Source organism: Cydia amplana, chromosome 7 (genome assembly GCF_948474715.1).
Source record: "Cydia amplana chromosome 7, ilCydAmpl1.1, whole genome shotgun sequence".
Classification (NCBI taxonomy): Eukaryota; Metazoa; Arthropoda; class Insecta; order Lepidoptera; family Tortricidae; genus Cydia; species Cydia amplana.
Genome location: NC_086075.1, coordinates 5,383,226 through 5,400,610, shown reverse-complemented (window position 1 = coordinate 5,400,610; position 17,385 = coordinate 5,383,226). Strand labels below are relative to the sequence as shown.

Here is a 17,385-nt window from a genome sequence, read left to right as displayed (position 1 = left end):
AGATATTTTTTTTTATTTCAAAATGACGGAGCCATAAATTTATTCAGTTTAAGGCTATGCATGCGAGGTCTACAGCTCACAGAGCCACTAGTTTATATAAATGCCATTATCATGAACACCTAGGTTTTTATGTCATAAGATTACAAACTCCGTTAACGTAACGTTGGATGCTTGCTTCCTGTGTATAATAACGAAGGAAGGAAACGAAGTGAGGTAATATAAAATCACTGACAATCCAACCTCTAGACTGAGCTTAGGCCAATTCCTTCATGAAACCGATGCTGCCAAAAATACGGGGGTGCGGGGGGATGAGGTGAGCGGTCCGTTCAAAGACACGGACCAATCACGGCACGGGATTGACTCGAAGATGGAGTAACGCTACCGTATGTGTGGCAGAGGGGGTAGCGCGACTATGCTATGTATGCTAGGTTGGATTGTCTGTGTATAAAATAGATAACCTTGAAGTATCTGTATCCGGGCGGGATGGGCGCCATGTGGTGGTGGTGTCCGCCGCCGTGGTCGGCGTGCGGCGCGGGCGAGGCGGCGGGCGACGCGGAGGGGGTGGGCGTGCGCACGTGCGGCGAGCGAGACAGGGACGGCGAGGGAGGCGCGCCGCCCATCGGGCTGTACTGCTGCCGCTGCAGCATTTGTTGCCGCTGGAAACAATGGTAATAAAATAAAATAAAAAGCCTTTTTATTCCGTAAACACTTATACAAACAATTTTTAAACTAAATACTATTTTGTGACAATCTAGAAGTGTTAGGACCCCTTCCGGGTATAGGCCTCCTCCAACCTCTTCCGCCGTTCTCGGTCTTGTGCCTCTGTGAGCCAGCTGCTCGACACTCTCTCTATGTCTTGTGCCCAGCGAGCACGGGGACGCCCAGATCCTCGTTTCCCACATGGTCCCTTCCAGGTAGTTAAATGCTTTGTCCATTTATCATCTGGCATTCTCGCGATGTGACCTGCCCACTGCCATTTAAGTCTTAGTGAGTGTTCGAGAGCGTCAATTACTTTAGTTTTTTCTCGTATATTTTTGTGGCGTATTTTATCTATTAGCTTAACTTTCAAAATTTTTCTTTCCATTGCTCTTTGGCATGCTCTAATCTTGTGTTTAATGTAGCTTGTGTATTTCCACGTTTGACAGCCGTAGTTACGTGTGGGAAGGAGACACGAATCTAGTACTTTTCTTTTTAAAACAATGGTACATTACTAAAATGCACTAAACGTGAACTTAGAAAGGATCTATGATCACTTTAAAGAACAATAAGCTAGGTACAATGTTGGTTTTTTTTTTGCATCCATGACAAAGCATTTGTCCCGTCATTGTTTTCGAGCTCAACAAGTTACGGTTAAAACAGACAAATTAAATTAGGTCAATATTTAACTTATACATTCATTCACTTGCCTTACATATCTTACTTAATAGGCTACATGACTAATTTTCATTTATGGTATTAATCGATCGGGTTTGTTTTTAGGATCAAATGTCTATATGGGACCCATTGCATTAAAGTAACACAAAAGTCAGAAATTGTAGTCAAAGGCCGACAGTCGCACTTCACTCGCGAAACGCCCTATACAAAACGGCCAGGGGCCGTGACGTCATCGCCCATCTTGTAGTATGGACAAAACAAGAAAATTTCGTTTTTGTCGGTGAAATATTGCGTTTATGTATATAGTTGCTATACAATATTTTTTTGGATGAAATGTAAGGAATCGAATGGTACCCTTACTTTTATCGTTTTTGGAAGTTAAAAAAAAACTTAAATTTTGAAACTTTCAGGTCCTGTATTTTTGTAATTTTTCAATATTTTATTTTAATATCCACACTATTGTGATAAATTGCTCGTTTGCTATCTATTTTACTACATTTTGTTATAAAATTCAACACGTGTCATCATCCCTATTAAGTATCAAAAATAATCCTTATCAAGTTCTTACTAAAATGGTTCATGAGGTGGTTAATGGTTATCTCAGATGGTTATACATAGAAGATACCTTAGTAATTTCTAACTTAACTCAGATTATGTATACAATTTTGACTTAATTACACCACATTCAAGCATGGTAACTTCTTACCACTTCGTCTGAGTTATACGTATGGATGGAATACTCACCGCTATCTCATTAGCAGGGTTGCCGGGTGAAGGCAGAGGCTGTGGGCTGCCGAGCGGCGACGTTTGCTGCCGACTGCCGAACGGCACTCCCACTCTCATTCCTGACAAATATTCACATAATATTAAGTAAATCAATAGATAATACAGAGTACTAGAAACCTTGATATTATATTAACTAATTAATAATTAATCCTAGCCTGTCTGAGTGTCCCATCGCTGGGCAAAGACCTCTCCCCTTGATTTTCATTAATAATATATTGTGATGGTTTTATATCCGAATGGTTTTATGTTAAAAACCGAAGGCGCTAGTTACTTGATGCCCGACAAAAGGTACATTTTGCAAAAGAATGAAGGCTCGGGAAGCCTATTTGTCAGTACTTTGATAGCTAACGAACCGGTTCAGAATTCCGGCTAACCATCGATGCATTACTAGAGAGCAATTTCAAAACTTTGCGTTGCTCCATCGTACGAAGACCAAAAATAAAATCTTATACTAGGATCTTACCTTGCTGGTGATGCGGAGGCCTGGCGAAGCGGTTGGGCAATGGGGAACAACCGGGCGCTGGCCGTGAGAAGCGACTCGTCGTATAATCCTGTTCAAAACGATTTTGACGTTTAGATACTTGATAGTATTTTATAGATGGTTAAGCTTTGGATTCCTCCGAAAACGGTGCCGTCATATGACGGCCGTCTTATAGCGGCCGCAAAAGACGGCCGTCTTTACGGTGGCGACATGTGGAAAGTACCACGGCGTCATAACACACCGTCATCCACCAAGGTCAAAGCGGCAAATTTGAAAAACGTAGGCGCGATGGGATAACGTCCCATAGAAAATTTGAATTTCGCGCCTTTTCCTACTGACAAGATTTGCTTGATCATCTATAATTTACTTGGAGGATGAAATATCATCAGAAGAGGAAAATAATCGTAGTACGGAATCATTTATTCAAATCTCGTGTCATTTATTCAAAATGGCGTCACCGCGATCTAATAAAACGTTCACGAAACTATCGACACCGTCATGACGGCCGTCATCTTACGTTACGTTGACAGTCAACGTAACGTAACGCTGTCTAGGAAACCGCGCCATCTTGTTTACATAGACAACGTTCTAGTGACGTCATTCAACGCTATATAGCGGCCGTCATATTACGGCACCGTTTTCGGTGGAATCCAAAGCTTTAGGGTGTCATCTCGCTCAACTACTTAGGTGTAGGGGACCATTGCGCAGTCGTCCTGATTTACAAGGGGGTGCCCGAGCCTCCCGACTGCCTAATGGTCCCCTACCTCCCCTACATAGAAAAATACCAAAATAGTAATAAGACTGAAGTATTTTTTTGTAAACACAGTACGTTTACGCTTTGGTTTCCTCCGGTAGCGGTGCCGTCATATAGCGGCCGTCTCCATACAAATACTACGACATCCATATTTAGCCGTATTATTTAGTATGGAGACGGCCGCTATATGACGGCACCGCTATCCTAGGAAAACCGATCTTTATTACTATTGTACAATATTTTGTACAATGATTTACTTACCGCCTGCATCTGAGGTGAATGCGACGAAACCGGGCTTTGTATTTGTGATTGTTGATATATCTAGAAGAAAACACAGTAGTTTTTAAACAAATTATTTAAAAAATATCTATCTCCCAAAAATATCTTAAAAGTTCAATCGGCCAGGATGGAAATTACTACAATAAAGAGCGTCTTACAGTGGTCATGGCCCTTAGACATGAGAATTTTACATAGAAGTCTAATTTTATTACAGGTAGACGTGAGAATTTTACATAGAAGTCTAATTTTATTACAGGTAGCATAGACCATGGACATGGTCTGAAAATAATATATATCGTCGCTATACTTACTCAACCTCATATCTGCAACAATCATTTGATGGAAATGTCGCTTTTCTTTCATTCGGAATACGGGTGTTTTTGATATGCAATGAGTGTTGCAGATACGAGGTTGAGTAAGTATAGCGGCGATATTGTATTGTATAGAATATTTTCTTTTAAAAGTTCAACCAACTGTTATCTACCTTATATCTTTGCAATGAGGTTTGTTGTCAGCTATAACAGTGTAAATGATTATCGAAAATTACATGCAATAACAAAAAAGACTTACTTGTGGACTCCTACTAGGCGTCGGCAACTGTGGACTCGTCCTCTGAGCTTGCAACTGTTGCAAGAAATGTTGCGGCGACATCGACGACTGCATCGGGCTCTGCTGCGTGTGCATCGGCGACTGCTGCAGGTGCATAGGCGACTGTTGCGAATGCATCGGCGACTGCTGAGGATGCATCGGCGATTGCTGAGACATTTGACTCTGTTGGTGTAATGGAGACTGATGCATTGGGCTTTGCTGGTGCATTGGACTCTGCTGATGTATCGAGCCTTGTTGATGCATTGGGCTCTGTTGCGGATGCATAGGGCTCTGGTGCATAGGACTTTGATGCATCGGGGATTGCTGCGGCACGTTAGACTGCTGCACATGCATAGGAGACTGTTGGGAGTGGAGCGGAGACTGCTGGGTGTGGAGAGGTGATTGCGTCGAGGGATGTAAAGGTGATTGCGACGTGTGGTGTAAAGGAGATTGTTGGGAATGCAGCGGCGATTGCATAGGAGAAGTCAGATGGTGTAAAGGCGACTGTGGCGCTAGGGAATGTAGAGGAGATTGTGAATGTGGGGATTGCACGTGTAGCGGCGACATGGCGGGTCTCGTGCCGGCCGGTCGTGGAGTCTGAGCGCCCGCGGGCATTGTGTTCCGTACTCCAAGTTGCTGCTGCCCGAATTGCACCATTCCGACGGATTGTGGTCTCTCTTGAACCCCGGAAAGCTGCCTGACTAGTTGCTGTTGAGGCGATCCCGTTTGTTCTATCACTAGCGTTCGTCCGCTTTGGAGGATGCGGCCTTGGGCGTTGAGCGGCGACGTCACTAGACCTATCCTCTGCTGTCCGTCTGAGCTTAGGACAGTTTGCTGGTTCCTTATAATCTGTTGCTGCTGAACAGTTCCCTGCAGGCCTATTTGCATCGGCCGGTTGATGGCGGTTTGTTGCATTTGCGGCGATTGAGGAATGCTCTGGTTCTGAGTGTAGACGGTCTGGTTGGTCGTGATCTGTTGTTGGCTTATAACAGATTGTTGTGCTAACTGAGGATTCTGCTGGCGTTGTTTCGTCTCGTATTCCTGGAAAGTGGGTACATAATGGAGATATGTTTTGACTATATACTTGACAGGTATAAAGCGGTGCAAAAATATTTTTCTTGAGACACACTCTTATATTATGGCCACCAACAGTTACTACATAGTGAACTAAACCACAAGAAGCGTAGAAAAAAATCTATGCCTTTTTGTTTTCGTAACGGTATAACTTTGGCGGTCAGACACAGACTAGCATTTGAACGTAGTTTTCATATAGTCACGGCTGACTAGCCAGACGTTTTCTTGTTTTACTTACTTGTATGAGCATGCTGTGCTGGCGGGACTGCTTCCTGGCCGCCTCGAGGTGCTTCTGCAGCGCGGCCTGCTCGGCCGACACCCGGCGCAGCTCCGCCGCGTCGTTCGGCATCAGCTCGTTGCCAGACTTGCGCAACTGCCGCTGCTTGCTGTTGAGCGACTATAAACAGACCACGACATGAAACGGAGGAAGGGAGCGAGTCGGTAGGACAATCCCCGGTTAGTACATATCATTCGGTTACCACACAGTGCGACCCCCCGGGTGTAACTAGTACCTGCGAATGAGTCGGAGCTCGGAGGAGGCTATCACGCTACTACCGTAAAGCTCACGAACACGAAAGCGGTCTACTGCTCACCTTGCGGATCTTACGCAGCTTCTGCACCTCCTGCTCGTAGTAGCGCAGCTGGTCGGCGGCGAAGGCGTTGTAGGCCTTGAGCCACTGCTCGTAGAGCCGGCGCTGGTGGTGGTCGGCGTCGGAGGCGGGCGGCGGCGGCGCGGGCGGCGGCGCGCCGGCGTACAGCGGGATGGCGGGCGCGGGCGGCGCCGAGGGCGGCGGCGCCGAGGGCGGCTCCCAAGAGCCCCCGCCCCCGCCCCCGTCCCGCTCCTGCTCGCGCTTCTCCTGCTCCAAGAGCTCCTCCAGAAGCAACGGTTGCTCCTGGTTTACGTTCTGACGGTTAAATGTTTGCCTTTCACGTTTCTGTTATTCGCTATGGTCCCGCTACCGGCGTCGGTGGCGTATCCTCCCCCTCGACATTGGGATGCTCTCTTTATTCGTTACATATTGATACAATGCTTTTTTTTTTCAAGGTACATCATTCTGAATTTAAACAATGCAAATTGAGATCATGATATACCCATCTCATCTTGGATGAGAGGTCGACTGAATCGGCAAAACTTGATACTAAGTTTTGTAATAAAAAAATTAAATTTTAGTAATTGGGTATCTTTATTAGCTCAGTCGACCTCGGTTGTCTACTGAGGAAGTGTACGGGTAGCATGTGAGCTGACGTAGGAAGTTTGGTGTCACACACGGCTTACTGATACTGTTTGGCAAGGAGTCAACTAATAGTGTGCAAAATACTAATAGCAGTTCTCTGATAGAGTGAATAGTACTACTACATAGTGCCAGAATATATAAATCATATTTTCTATAACAAAATATGCTAAATACTTAAGTAGTTGTAAAGTGATTTACTATTGTAATATTGTGTTTAATATATTTGAGATGTTACTGTGATTCTTAGAGTATAACCAAATGAAAAATAAAACTGAAGTCTCATCTTCATTTATTTATTATTGCACAAATGACAAAAACTCATAGTACAAGAGGCGGAGTTTAACAGTCGAACTTCAAAGTAGATAAACTGTGGGCATCTTAGACTTCCATATTTAATAATTAAGCTGTCACTAGTTTGACGACCCATAACCCCACAAATGTCCCACCACCGTGACAGAACAAGATGAGACAGGGATATCCTCGCGGTATACAATCATAATACAATACAATAGTTTCATTACATTTTAGTATCGTTTAGTGCTGGTTTATGTACTTATAGTACGTTAGTGTATTAGAAGGGATGCTGAAAGGTAAAGGTTAGTTAGTACGCATGCATGCGGCGCAGGCAAGTTACAAGCAAAGACACGTAAAGGTTGCAAGGCCCCCTATCGACAGCTACACTCAAAAGCAATAACGGGTACACTTTGTTATAACTCTTGTGCAAAATGTACCAGTTTACTACTCTTGTTTTAGGGAGGATATAAAGGATAGTCGGAAACAGGATCATCTAGGACCTAGGAAGTATTCATTTTTATTCCCAAAGAATTCATTTTGATATGTGTATACTTTATTTTTTAATGAAAGTTTTGACTAGAGTAGGAATCAAAGACACCCCGGATATATTTAAAGAAACTCTGCTGAACTTAGATTTTAATAGAGGAAATGGTGATCCAGTGAATAGGAAGCTTCTAAGGTCCAGGTGCATTGTGAATGTCGGGACTAGCCAGCTTACATATCAGTCACAGCAATACGATACAACTGAACACGACGTTTAAAGGACACTTTCGTGATTTTTATCGGTAATTTACACAAGCGCGCGATTTCTACGCTTCACCGACTGAATAAAGGCGTAACTAATAGTGAACCCTGGAACATCTCCTGAATAACGAACTAATATGTCTTCTTAAAACTATGAGAAATTGTCGCCGAAATGTACGAAATAGCAACTTTTTATCGCGACTTCTATTAGTTTACCATTGTGAAATTCATTCAGTATGATATATCTAACACGTAGCTTGAACAGACATAAACCATTGTTATTCTTCTTAGTGTAGGTAGAAACACACTATGTAAAATTATTATAGAGAAAGTGCATGAAACATTTTGGTACAGAATATCAAACCCGACAGAAAATACTAATCGAGTGCTAAATTCAATGAAAAAAACGCAGCGTGAAAAATGTAGCTATATGATGCCTCAAGGTGACCGCTTCGGGCCTGGCACATTGGCTAGGATGTTTATTGAAACCACATTTATCAACATATATATTTGTTATTCGCCGTAAACCGCAGAATATTCACGAACCTAATCAACCAAAAAGGAAACATTTTTCATGAACACGTCAATTATGACTAATAAAAGTTGGAAATACGTATTAGCCAATTAGGTCGGAAGAATATTGGTAATTTTTTGGTTACTAAGCCAGTGCAAAGTAGTTTTTATAACCGTCCTGTCCTCCAGTATTGGTCAGGATTTTGGTCTAGGATACATTTTTACGACTAATTTTTTTTTGAAGGAGGCTTATGTCTTCTACCATCATTCAAATGTTAAAATTATATTATTTCGCAGTTGAATGAGTACGGTATGCATCTTTTAAAAATTAGGCATTAATATATTGTGTGATCTTACAATGAAACTCATAAAACCACACTCATATTTTAAGGCCTCTCATTATGTGTTGCCCAAACTACTATATAAACGTTCGTGTTCAGTTGACCGCGCAGCACTACCGTGTGGGATGTGGAGGGTCACAGGACAGATGGGGTCAGGTGACGGGGTGTCGGGGTCGGGTGACGGGGTGTCGGGGTCGGGAGACGGGGTGTCGGGGTCGGGTGACGGGGTGTCGGGGTCGGGTGACGGGGTGTCGGGGTCGGGTGGTCTGACCTGCAGCAGCAGCGGGCGTCGATGCAGCCAGTCGCCCCAGTCCGCCGCTTCATAGGGCACCTGCCCAACAACCATCGATCACCGACATGCAACCAACATCATCGCCAACTACGCGTACGACATACGAGTTTTTTTAACCGCCATCGTGTTCCTATTTGCCCCTTACCTAATGATAAATGTTTATCGACCTGGTTTGACACAACCGTTGTACCCTTTTTAATTTCCTGCTAACGTGTTCCTATTCGCCCCTTATTGAAACACATTACAATTTTTACTAGCATCTCTGATGAATTTTTTTTAGCGCGAGCGTGCCTATTTCTTTTTATCCCTAATTGAAATCTGTTGTCCTATCTAACCCCCTGTGGAATGAGTATAGGACCGTCTATGGCACGGTGAATACTTGAGAAAAAGATAAATAATGTTTTTTTAATTATTATAGAGTTTTTGAAGCATTTTATTATAATAAACGTGATTTGATTAATACCTGTGGTTTTGATATACGTACGTGTTTAACAATCGTGTTGAATTTCCTGTTATATTTTAAATAATAATATACAGGGTGTCCCAAGAAGTAGTGATATACTGAAGCTGGGAGGTAGAGGACCTAGAGGGCTATCTGAATCACCCCCATGTATGTTCCGCGATTTTTCGTATTTTCGGAGTTATGATTTTTTTTAATTTTTCACCTATCGCCGAGTACGATGAGATTTTTATTTATGGTGACGTGAATTATTGCGGTAGATGCTTGATTTTTTTTTGTGTGCTAAGCTGATAGATAGGCCAATTCAGTATGGTAACATTTACTATCGTTAGATCTCTGAATGGAATTAAAAAAACATTATGCCAAGAAAGATAAAATTACCCAGTATGATTTATTTTTCTAAGCGCCCTTGAAGTTGTGAACATACTGGGTAATTTTATCTTTCTTGGCATTATTTTTTTTTTTAATTCCATTCAAAGATCTAACGATAGTAAATGTTACCATACTGAATTGGCCTATCTATCAGCGTAGCACACAAAAAAAAATCAAGCATCTACCGCAATAATTCACGTCACCATAAATAAAAATCTCATCGTACTCGGCGATAGGTGAAAAATTAAAAAAAATCATAACTCCGAAAATACGAAAAATCGCGGAACATACATGGGGGTGATTCAGATAGCCCTCTAGGTCCTCTACCTCCCAGCTTCAGTATATCACTACTTCTTGGGACACCCTGTATAGTTAGCAAATTACTTTCTCCTGTTTTCCTTATTAGTCGGAAAGTAAAGTATGTTTTAATTACGCAATGTTTCGAACTCGAACAAACAAAAATAAGCTTATAGGACAGCTAGAAAAAAAAACTCGTATAGTTTATTGGCGACATCAAAATACCCATGCAATATTAGTCTTCTAAGCTTGTCAATGGAACAAGCGCTTTTAAATTTTGAAGTGTATATACACCGTACGAACCGCCACCAATATGTAGACTTTTTAATATTGCTAGGGTCTCTCGATTCTCACGTCTGCGATGAGATCGGAACGGAAGCGGAATGAACATCGTCTTATCGGTTCACATTTAGGGGCGATTATCGTGTGACAGCCAACATAACATCAACAGTGACACGATGTGAACCCAAGCTTGTACGGCATACACTTAAAGCAATCAAACTTGATTCGACGTACAAAGTACTCGTACTATCAGAAAGCGTCTACGTCGAACAAATTCAATTAAAAACATGTAGATAAAAATATTACTGCATGCACGACAATGTATCAAAATCCTCCAAGATGAACTTATTAATGCTAGCATTACTTCATTAGTAAGTTTTACTGATTCGCAAGTATCATTCAGTTGTAAGTGGAAAATTATCATGTTTACATTTAGTTTCTATGTTATCTAGGGAATCGATTAAGTATTGAACGTTAGAGTGACTTGATTTGGCGACTGGTTACAATAAGATACACAACATCACACGGATAGACTCGAGTAAAGTTGCGACTTCCAACGTTCAAAGAAATTTGAACCTTCTATACAGTCTTTACACTCCATTTTATAAAGCAGCCGCATCAAGCATCGCGTTCGCGGCTGCTCGCTGCTTGGCGCTGACATATAAATATGGAATGTAACCACTTTACATAAGGTTTATAATCCTTTGACTTCAGTAAAACCCCAGACTTTTGATGTGAATCGTAAAAAACGCCATCATACTAAGTTCCGAGTCGTCTTAATTTATAGTTACTAGCACCAGTCAGCAGGTCAAGTCACTTTGATATATCAAGCTAATTGTTTACACACGCTCGCTCATAAGTCATAAATTAGAGTAATTATAGCAAATGAAGGCTTAATTCAGGGTCCCTTTTCTCAAACGATATTAAATAAAATAGGTTGCCAGGACAACATATTTAGTTGAATACCACCCGTCCAGAGGGCCTACCGCGAACCACGTTCGACGTGCTGTCTCCCTGTCACACTTATGTACAGGGGTCGGACAAAAAGTGCGGATGACGTAAAAATGACGTAATCTTGCACACAGGATGATGTTTGAGTTTGTATTTAAACTTCCGTGTGACATGTAGTAACAAAGTAGTATTAATGAAGTAACAAAATAATCGTAAATAAATCCATGGAATTAATAATACAGGTGGTAGGGTGATGTAGTGAATAAAATAAATTATTTGAAATTAGTTAGAACACTTAGAACAAGTCTGTGGGATCCTCAGATAAATAGGTTTAATAGTCAAAAGTGGGAACAGTAGGTAAGATTAGTAAAAATAAAAAAAAGGTAATTTGATGTTATTATACTATTATAGCTAAATTTTAGCTAAATATAATCGTGAAGATACAATAGCTAAAAAATAACGAAGTCAATTTATTGTTCATCTGATTGACAATGTGTCAGTCAAAAACGTACTTACTCATTTCAAGTGGCGATATCGTTTAATAAAGAGGTCGATAAATGATAAGTGATAATTGTTTATGAAAATCAAAAATACTATTTGAAATCATCCTATAAGTGGTTTGACGTCATCCGCACTTTTTGTCCGACCCCTGCTTATGTACAAAATTAAAAGTGCGACAGAGAGGCAACACGTCGAACGTGGTTCGCGGTAGGCCCTCAGAATCGAATGCCGGCGCCCACGCTCTGTTAGCCTCGTAATTTAAAGTAATAAACATAAAGAGTCGAGCGTGTCGCAACGACATAATGCCGCCTTTACACTGTTACGTTTTGAGTATGTACAGACAAAGCTATTTGTTAGAATTAGTGTTGGTAATTACTAATTCCAACAAATCCCTTACATTTAGCAAAACTTGCAAGTCAAGACAAGGGACAATTCCTACTAGCGTCTCCGAAGCGTCTAGTCAACTCTATGGCTAATGCTCGACGCAACGTTGGAGCAACTGTGCAGCAATGCCATTTATCCATAGGGCTAGACGCCGGCGCTCAAAAGACGCTAGTGTGGGATCTCTAAAAGTTGTACGAATTTCGAACGTGTGCCAACAGATAGCTAAGGTTGTTGTTTGAGGTTATGTTAGGGCACGTACCTGTGGGTACGGTGGCGGTGGTGGTTGAGGCTGACGCAGCGTGCCGGGGTACGGCGGTGGCGGCGGCGGCCGAGAAACGCCAGCACCCACTGTCGCTGTACAGACATACTTTGTGTAAACGTTTAACAATAACACTTTAAGGTAAAGATTTTAGAACCCACATTGATCTGTTTCGTATCGTTGATTCAGTAGTGGCATGTCATTAGAATTATTGTAATGACAATGAGATAACGAGATGACAATGTAAAATAACCCTAAAGGAATAAAACAAGTGTGGCAAAACGGTTTTATTACATATTCCGAATATTAACTGGGTACTGTAATAATGTCGTTGTCCGTTTAGGTTTAGTGGTGCCTAGCGAACCATAGGCGTTTCTGAAGATAGGTTACACAGGTGTAACAAGTCGTGAACTTATGAAGACGACCTTATCGAGACGTCTGGGGAGCCTTACGGCTCGGCCACGACATTACGCGACTGGCGACGGCGGTAGCGACAACCATAGGTGGGAACGAAAGGTCCGATCGCTGTGTATCGCTCCAACTTTATCGCTGCCGCCATAGCAAGTCGCTCAATGTCGTGGCCGAGCCGTTAAGGCGAGCACTAGGCGGGCTGCAACTTCGATTCAAGTATGCAACCGCGCGTGGTCGTTTGCACTCGACTGTCATCTTACAGTGTGTGTATGGTGGCGCACCGCACGGATACAACCGCGAGTGTGTGCGTGACCTAATGGTTCCTCTACACGATGGGCCAACGCCGGCCACTCCAAGGGACGCATTTATGCGTTAGAGGGAGCAAGTGATATTGCTATCTCATTCTACCGTATGGCTGTGTCACTTGGAGTGGCCGGCGTTGGCCCATCGTGTAGAGGAGCCATAAGACAACCTAGCGATGGGCGAGTCGAGTTATCTGATTCGAATAATTCGAATCAGCCTACAGATGAGTTAATTCGAATCAAGCCTATTGGCAATTCGAATCAACTCGACCACTAGCTAACTCGGCGAATGAAGCGCCAATTCGCCAACTCGCCGAGCCGAGTCAACGCTATCACACTGCTACTAAGGCCATTCAAAAATAAACCTTAATACCGTAGCCCGAAGGCTCTTTTTACAACAACTGCCGCTCGATTCGCCGTCTCAACTCGAGTTGGTACTATGACCATTCAAAAATAAACCTTAATTCCGTGACCCGAAGGTTCTTTTTACAACAACTGCCGCTTGATTCGCCATCCCAAATATCCCAACTCGAGTTCACTGCTAGTATGGCCATTCAAAAATAAACCTTAATTCAGTGCCCTGAAGGTTCTTTTTACAACGCGTAACTCGCCGTCTCAACTCGCTCCGCGCCTGTGCCAGTGACCTTGTCACGAACAACGCGAATCGTCGAGTCGAGTCAACTCGATTTTGAATTCGAATCAGCGGCCGAATCAATTCGAATGATTCGAATTGAAAAAAACCCGTACCTGAGTGCGGCAGTGTGTGAAGCTGCACGGTGCGGTCGTGCCGCACGACGCCCACGGCACCGTCCGCGCCCACGAGCCGCGTGCCCGGCGCGATGTTGCGTCCGGCCTGCATTGCCGCCTTCACCTGCACAACCATTATAATTAATGTCATCCGTGGGTAGTTGTGTGCAACAGCAGCTTATAGATAAAGCGCTCGGTACCGCAATGCCTTCAATAAATGGTCCACTCTATATACCTTAAAAACATAAAATCAACTGATTTAAACGAGTGTATATAGTTGAAGATTTACAGACGCTATTTATTAATTAAGATTCAGACATTGGAATCAACTTGAAAATAAAACTTTCGTAGTTAAAGTTAAATGTATATGTATAGTACAATTTGTCGAACTAGGTCAGACATAGGTCAGTCGTAGGCGCTAGTAGACGGGATCAGAATAGTAATAAAACACGAACCTGCGCCTGCATGGCATTGACGATGCTCGCCGAGTTGACGCTGCTGGCGCCGCCCTGTGCGGTAGCAAAACATTATTAGTCACCATAGAAGGTAGCATCCTATAGAAGTGGTCTACGCGTGCCTCCGTGAGGGACAAAACATACGCAATGCGACGCTATGATTGGTCGAATTTATTTGTTGCCCACCATAATCCATACAATTTTTTTTTTCTCTAGCCTATTTTGGTGTCCCACTGCTGGGCAAAGGCCTCCCCTCGTTTTTTCCACTCGACCCTGTCATCGGCATTTTCCCACCATTTGGGGTAGAATGCATCCAAGTCGTCCCGCCATCTCCTTTTCGGTCTGCCTGAACTCCGGCCTGCACCGTCTATTGTGTTCCGTGGGTCCCACTCAGTAACCATTTTGGCCCACCTTTCTGGGTGCATGCGGCAGACATGTCCAGCCCAGTCCCACTTAAGCATAGCGGTCTTGACGCCATACAAATTTACGGTGGGGAATAAAAAAAAATGTGAGACTGTGACAAGGACAAACAATATACAGGTATTGCAATTTCCCTAATTAATATTTAAAAATTCTATTAATATGTGTATGTTTGTTCCTCTTTCACGTAAAGGCGGCTAAACGGGTTTAACCTAGAAAAGAACATCGGACTCTTTTATTTTCGGAATTCATTCCCTAAGGGGCTGTTGTCGAGTAATCTGTATTATCCGCCAATAAAAATGCAGACGTATAAAGTAAAATTTAATATCATATGTTCAAATAAATGCATTCTTCAAAAAGCAAACAAAAGCGTACATCACTAAATCACTATCACAAAAAATACAAATCCTTAAATAATATAGGTAGGAGGTTTCATAATTTTCATAAAGTACTACACTAAATTTAAAACAATATGTTTAGGTTGTTTCTGAACCAAACCAAACGGTTGTTTCCTGTAGGTTGTTATATTAATAAAATTTAATTTGTTTTAACACTTGAGTAAACATTTAAGTACAATGGTCAGATTATGGTCTACAGTGTAAATAATAAATAAATCTTATTACCAAGACGTAAGGTGCATCAATGATCAGTTAAGTGTTACTCAGTAGTTACCTATTTACCTAGATTCAGCCGAGGATATGAATATTATACACTATTCTGAGTAAAACTTGTGACTAATTATTATTTTTACTATTCTGTTGACCTACATAATATAATTAAACGCATTTGAAGAGACCAGGGAAAAAACTATGTGACAGTGTATTTGAAATAAAAGAGATACTTGACTTTTTACATTCAAAGTGCTATACAAGTACTTAATCATAACTTTTGACCTTAAAAATATCGTCTAGCAAACAAAACAAATTCAGAAATAGTTACATATCCATTAAGTGCTTTTTAGCACACATTTTTGTACGCAGCACTAAAAATGGCAAAAAAGGGATTATTATATTTCATTTCATTCATTTAATATGTACTTAATACATAATTACATATTAGCACTAACAGATAAACCTTACATGCTAACATTCAGAATACATTTACATAAGATTTATTTGACAAATTAAACAATTCATCTTCATATTACCGGTTATAAATTTACAGCTGCTACAAATATAGGTATCAAGATTGCGAGTAGAGATGATGCTATTTTACTCGCTGAATTAAAAGACTTTTTGACATATGTTTCCAGAAGTTTGCAGCTCACATATTTCGTCTGAGGAGTAGGGAAAGAGTAACCGTCGTAATACTTCATGTAGCATTTCATACCGTCGTTTACACGTAGTGGCTCACCGTTAAATCGAGGATCTAAGGCGTCCACGACAACGTCGTAACTTGGGTTCCAAATGAACCGGGCCAACATACCGTTAGGAAGTAAAACTTGGATCACATTTGGTTGCACCTGATTCGACTGTGATCCAAGTAATGTACCATCAGGTAATAGAAATTGCCCATAATTTGTGTTTTTCACACTCTTTATGAAATTTGTAATCAAACGGCAATCTATATCCATCTCGTCGTGCGAGTTCACATTGTATTGTACACCGAATTTACAAACTTCGTACCGACTCGGCTTGTACATATTGTGATAATGATGTGATTCGTGACTTTTTGATACATGTCCAAGATTGTATAGAGCCAGGCCGGTCAGTAGAACATTGAATCGACTTCTAGATGACCTGTACTCGTACACGTATTCGGGCAGTTTTTCTCTATACACCGGGTAGCGTTGTTGCATACCATTGTGTACAAAATAAATATGTCTAGGCGGCTCATAGTGGTAATGATGTACGTATGTTGTATGAACATTGTTATTGGTAGGGTGGTGATTTCTGATGTAAATGTGGTTATACGTGGTTTCATGGACCACAATTGTCGTTGGAGGAAATGGATTGTAGTTGCCTGGTTTGCTGCCCGATTGCCCATTTGTATTGGGATATGTCTGTAGTATTGAACCTGTTGGCTGAGTCTGACCTCTTGAGAGCCCGCCGCCGCCAGGATAAGTCGCCTGCTGTGCGGTTTGATTATTTATATTGTTGGTTACACCTCCTGAGAGCCCGCCGCCGCCAGGATAAGTTGCCTGCGGTGCGGTTTGATTATTTATATTGTTCGTTACACCTCCTGAGAGCCCGCCGCTGCCAGGATAAGTTGCCTGCGGTGTGGTTTGCTTATTTATATTGTTTGTTACACCTCCTGAGAGCCCACCGGCGCCAGGATAAGTTGCCTGCGGTGCTGTTTGATTATTTATATTGTTTGTTACACCTCCTGAGAGCCCACCGCCGCCAGGATAAGTTGCCTGCTGTGTGGTTTGATTATTTATATTGTTGGTTACACCTCCTGAGAGCCCGCCGCCTCTAGGATAAGTTGCCTGCGGTGCTGTTTGATTATTTATATTGTTTGTTACACCTCCTGAGAGCCCGCCGCCGCCAGGATAAGTTGCCTGCTGTGCGGTTTGATTATTTATATTGTTGGTTACACCTCCTGAGAGCCCGCCGCCGCCAGGATAAGTTGCCTGCGATGCGGTTTGCTTATTTATATTGTTCGTTACACCTCCTGAGAGCCCGCCGCCGCCAGGATAAGTTGCCTGCTGTGCGGTTTGATTATTTATATTGTTGGTTACACCTCCTGAGAGCCCACCGGCGCCAGGATAAGTTGCCTGCGGTGCTGTTTGATTATTTATATTGTTTGTTACACCTCCTGAGAGCCCGCCGCCGCCAGGATAAGTTGCC

The 17,385-nt window shown here is 42.3% G+C and overlaps 1 protein-coding gene across 3 annotated transcripts in view; it reads right to left on the bottom strand.

The window, feature by feature from the left end:
* Positions 1-17,385, bottom strand: part of LOC134649366 (histone-lysine N-methyltransferase 2C) — a 79,430-nt gene that overhangs the window by 17,095 nt on the left and 44,950 nt on the right. For all 3 annotated transcript variants that reach the window (XM_063504082.1, XM_063504083.1, XM_063504084.1), the window contains 9 exons: positions 14,177-14,230; positions 13,722-13,845; positions 12,262-12,356; positions 5,575-5,733; positions 4,245-5,303; positions 3,657-3,716; positions 2,624-2,711; positions 2,119-2,219; positions 459-656 (listed from right to left, as the gene is read on the bottom strand). In XM_063504082.1, the coding sequence (XP_063360152.1) occupies positions 459-656; positions 2,119-2,219; positions 2,624-2,711; positions 3,657-3,716; positions 4,245-5,303; positions 5,575-5,733; positions 12,262-12,356; positions 13,722-13,845; positions 14,177-14,230 (1,938 nt within the window). The remainder of the gene's footprint in view (positions 1-458; positions 657-2,118; positions 2,220-2,623; positions 2,712-3,656; positions 3,717-4,244; positions 5,304-5,574; positions 5,734-12,261; positions 12,357-13,721; positions 13,846-14,176; positions 14,231-17,385) is intronic.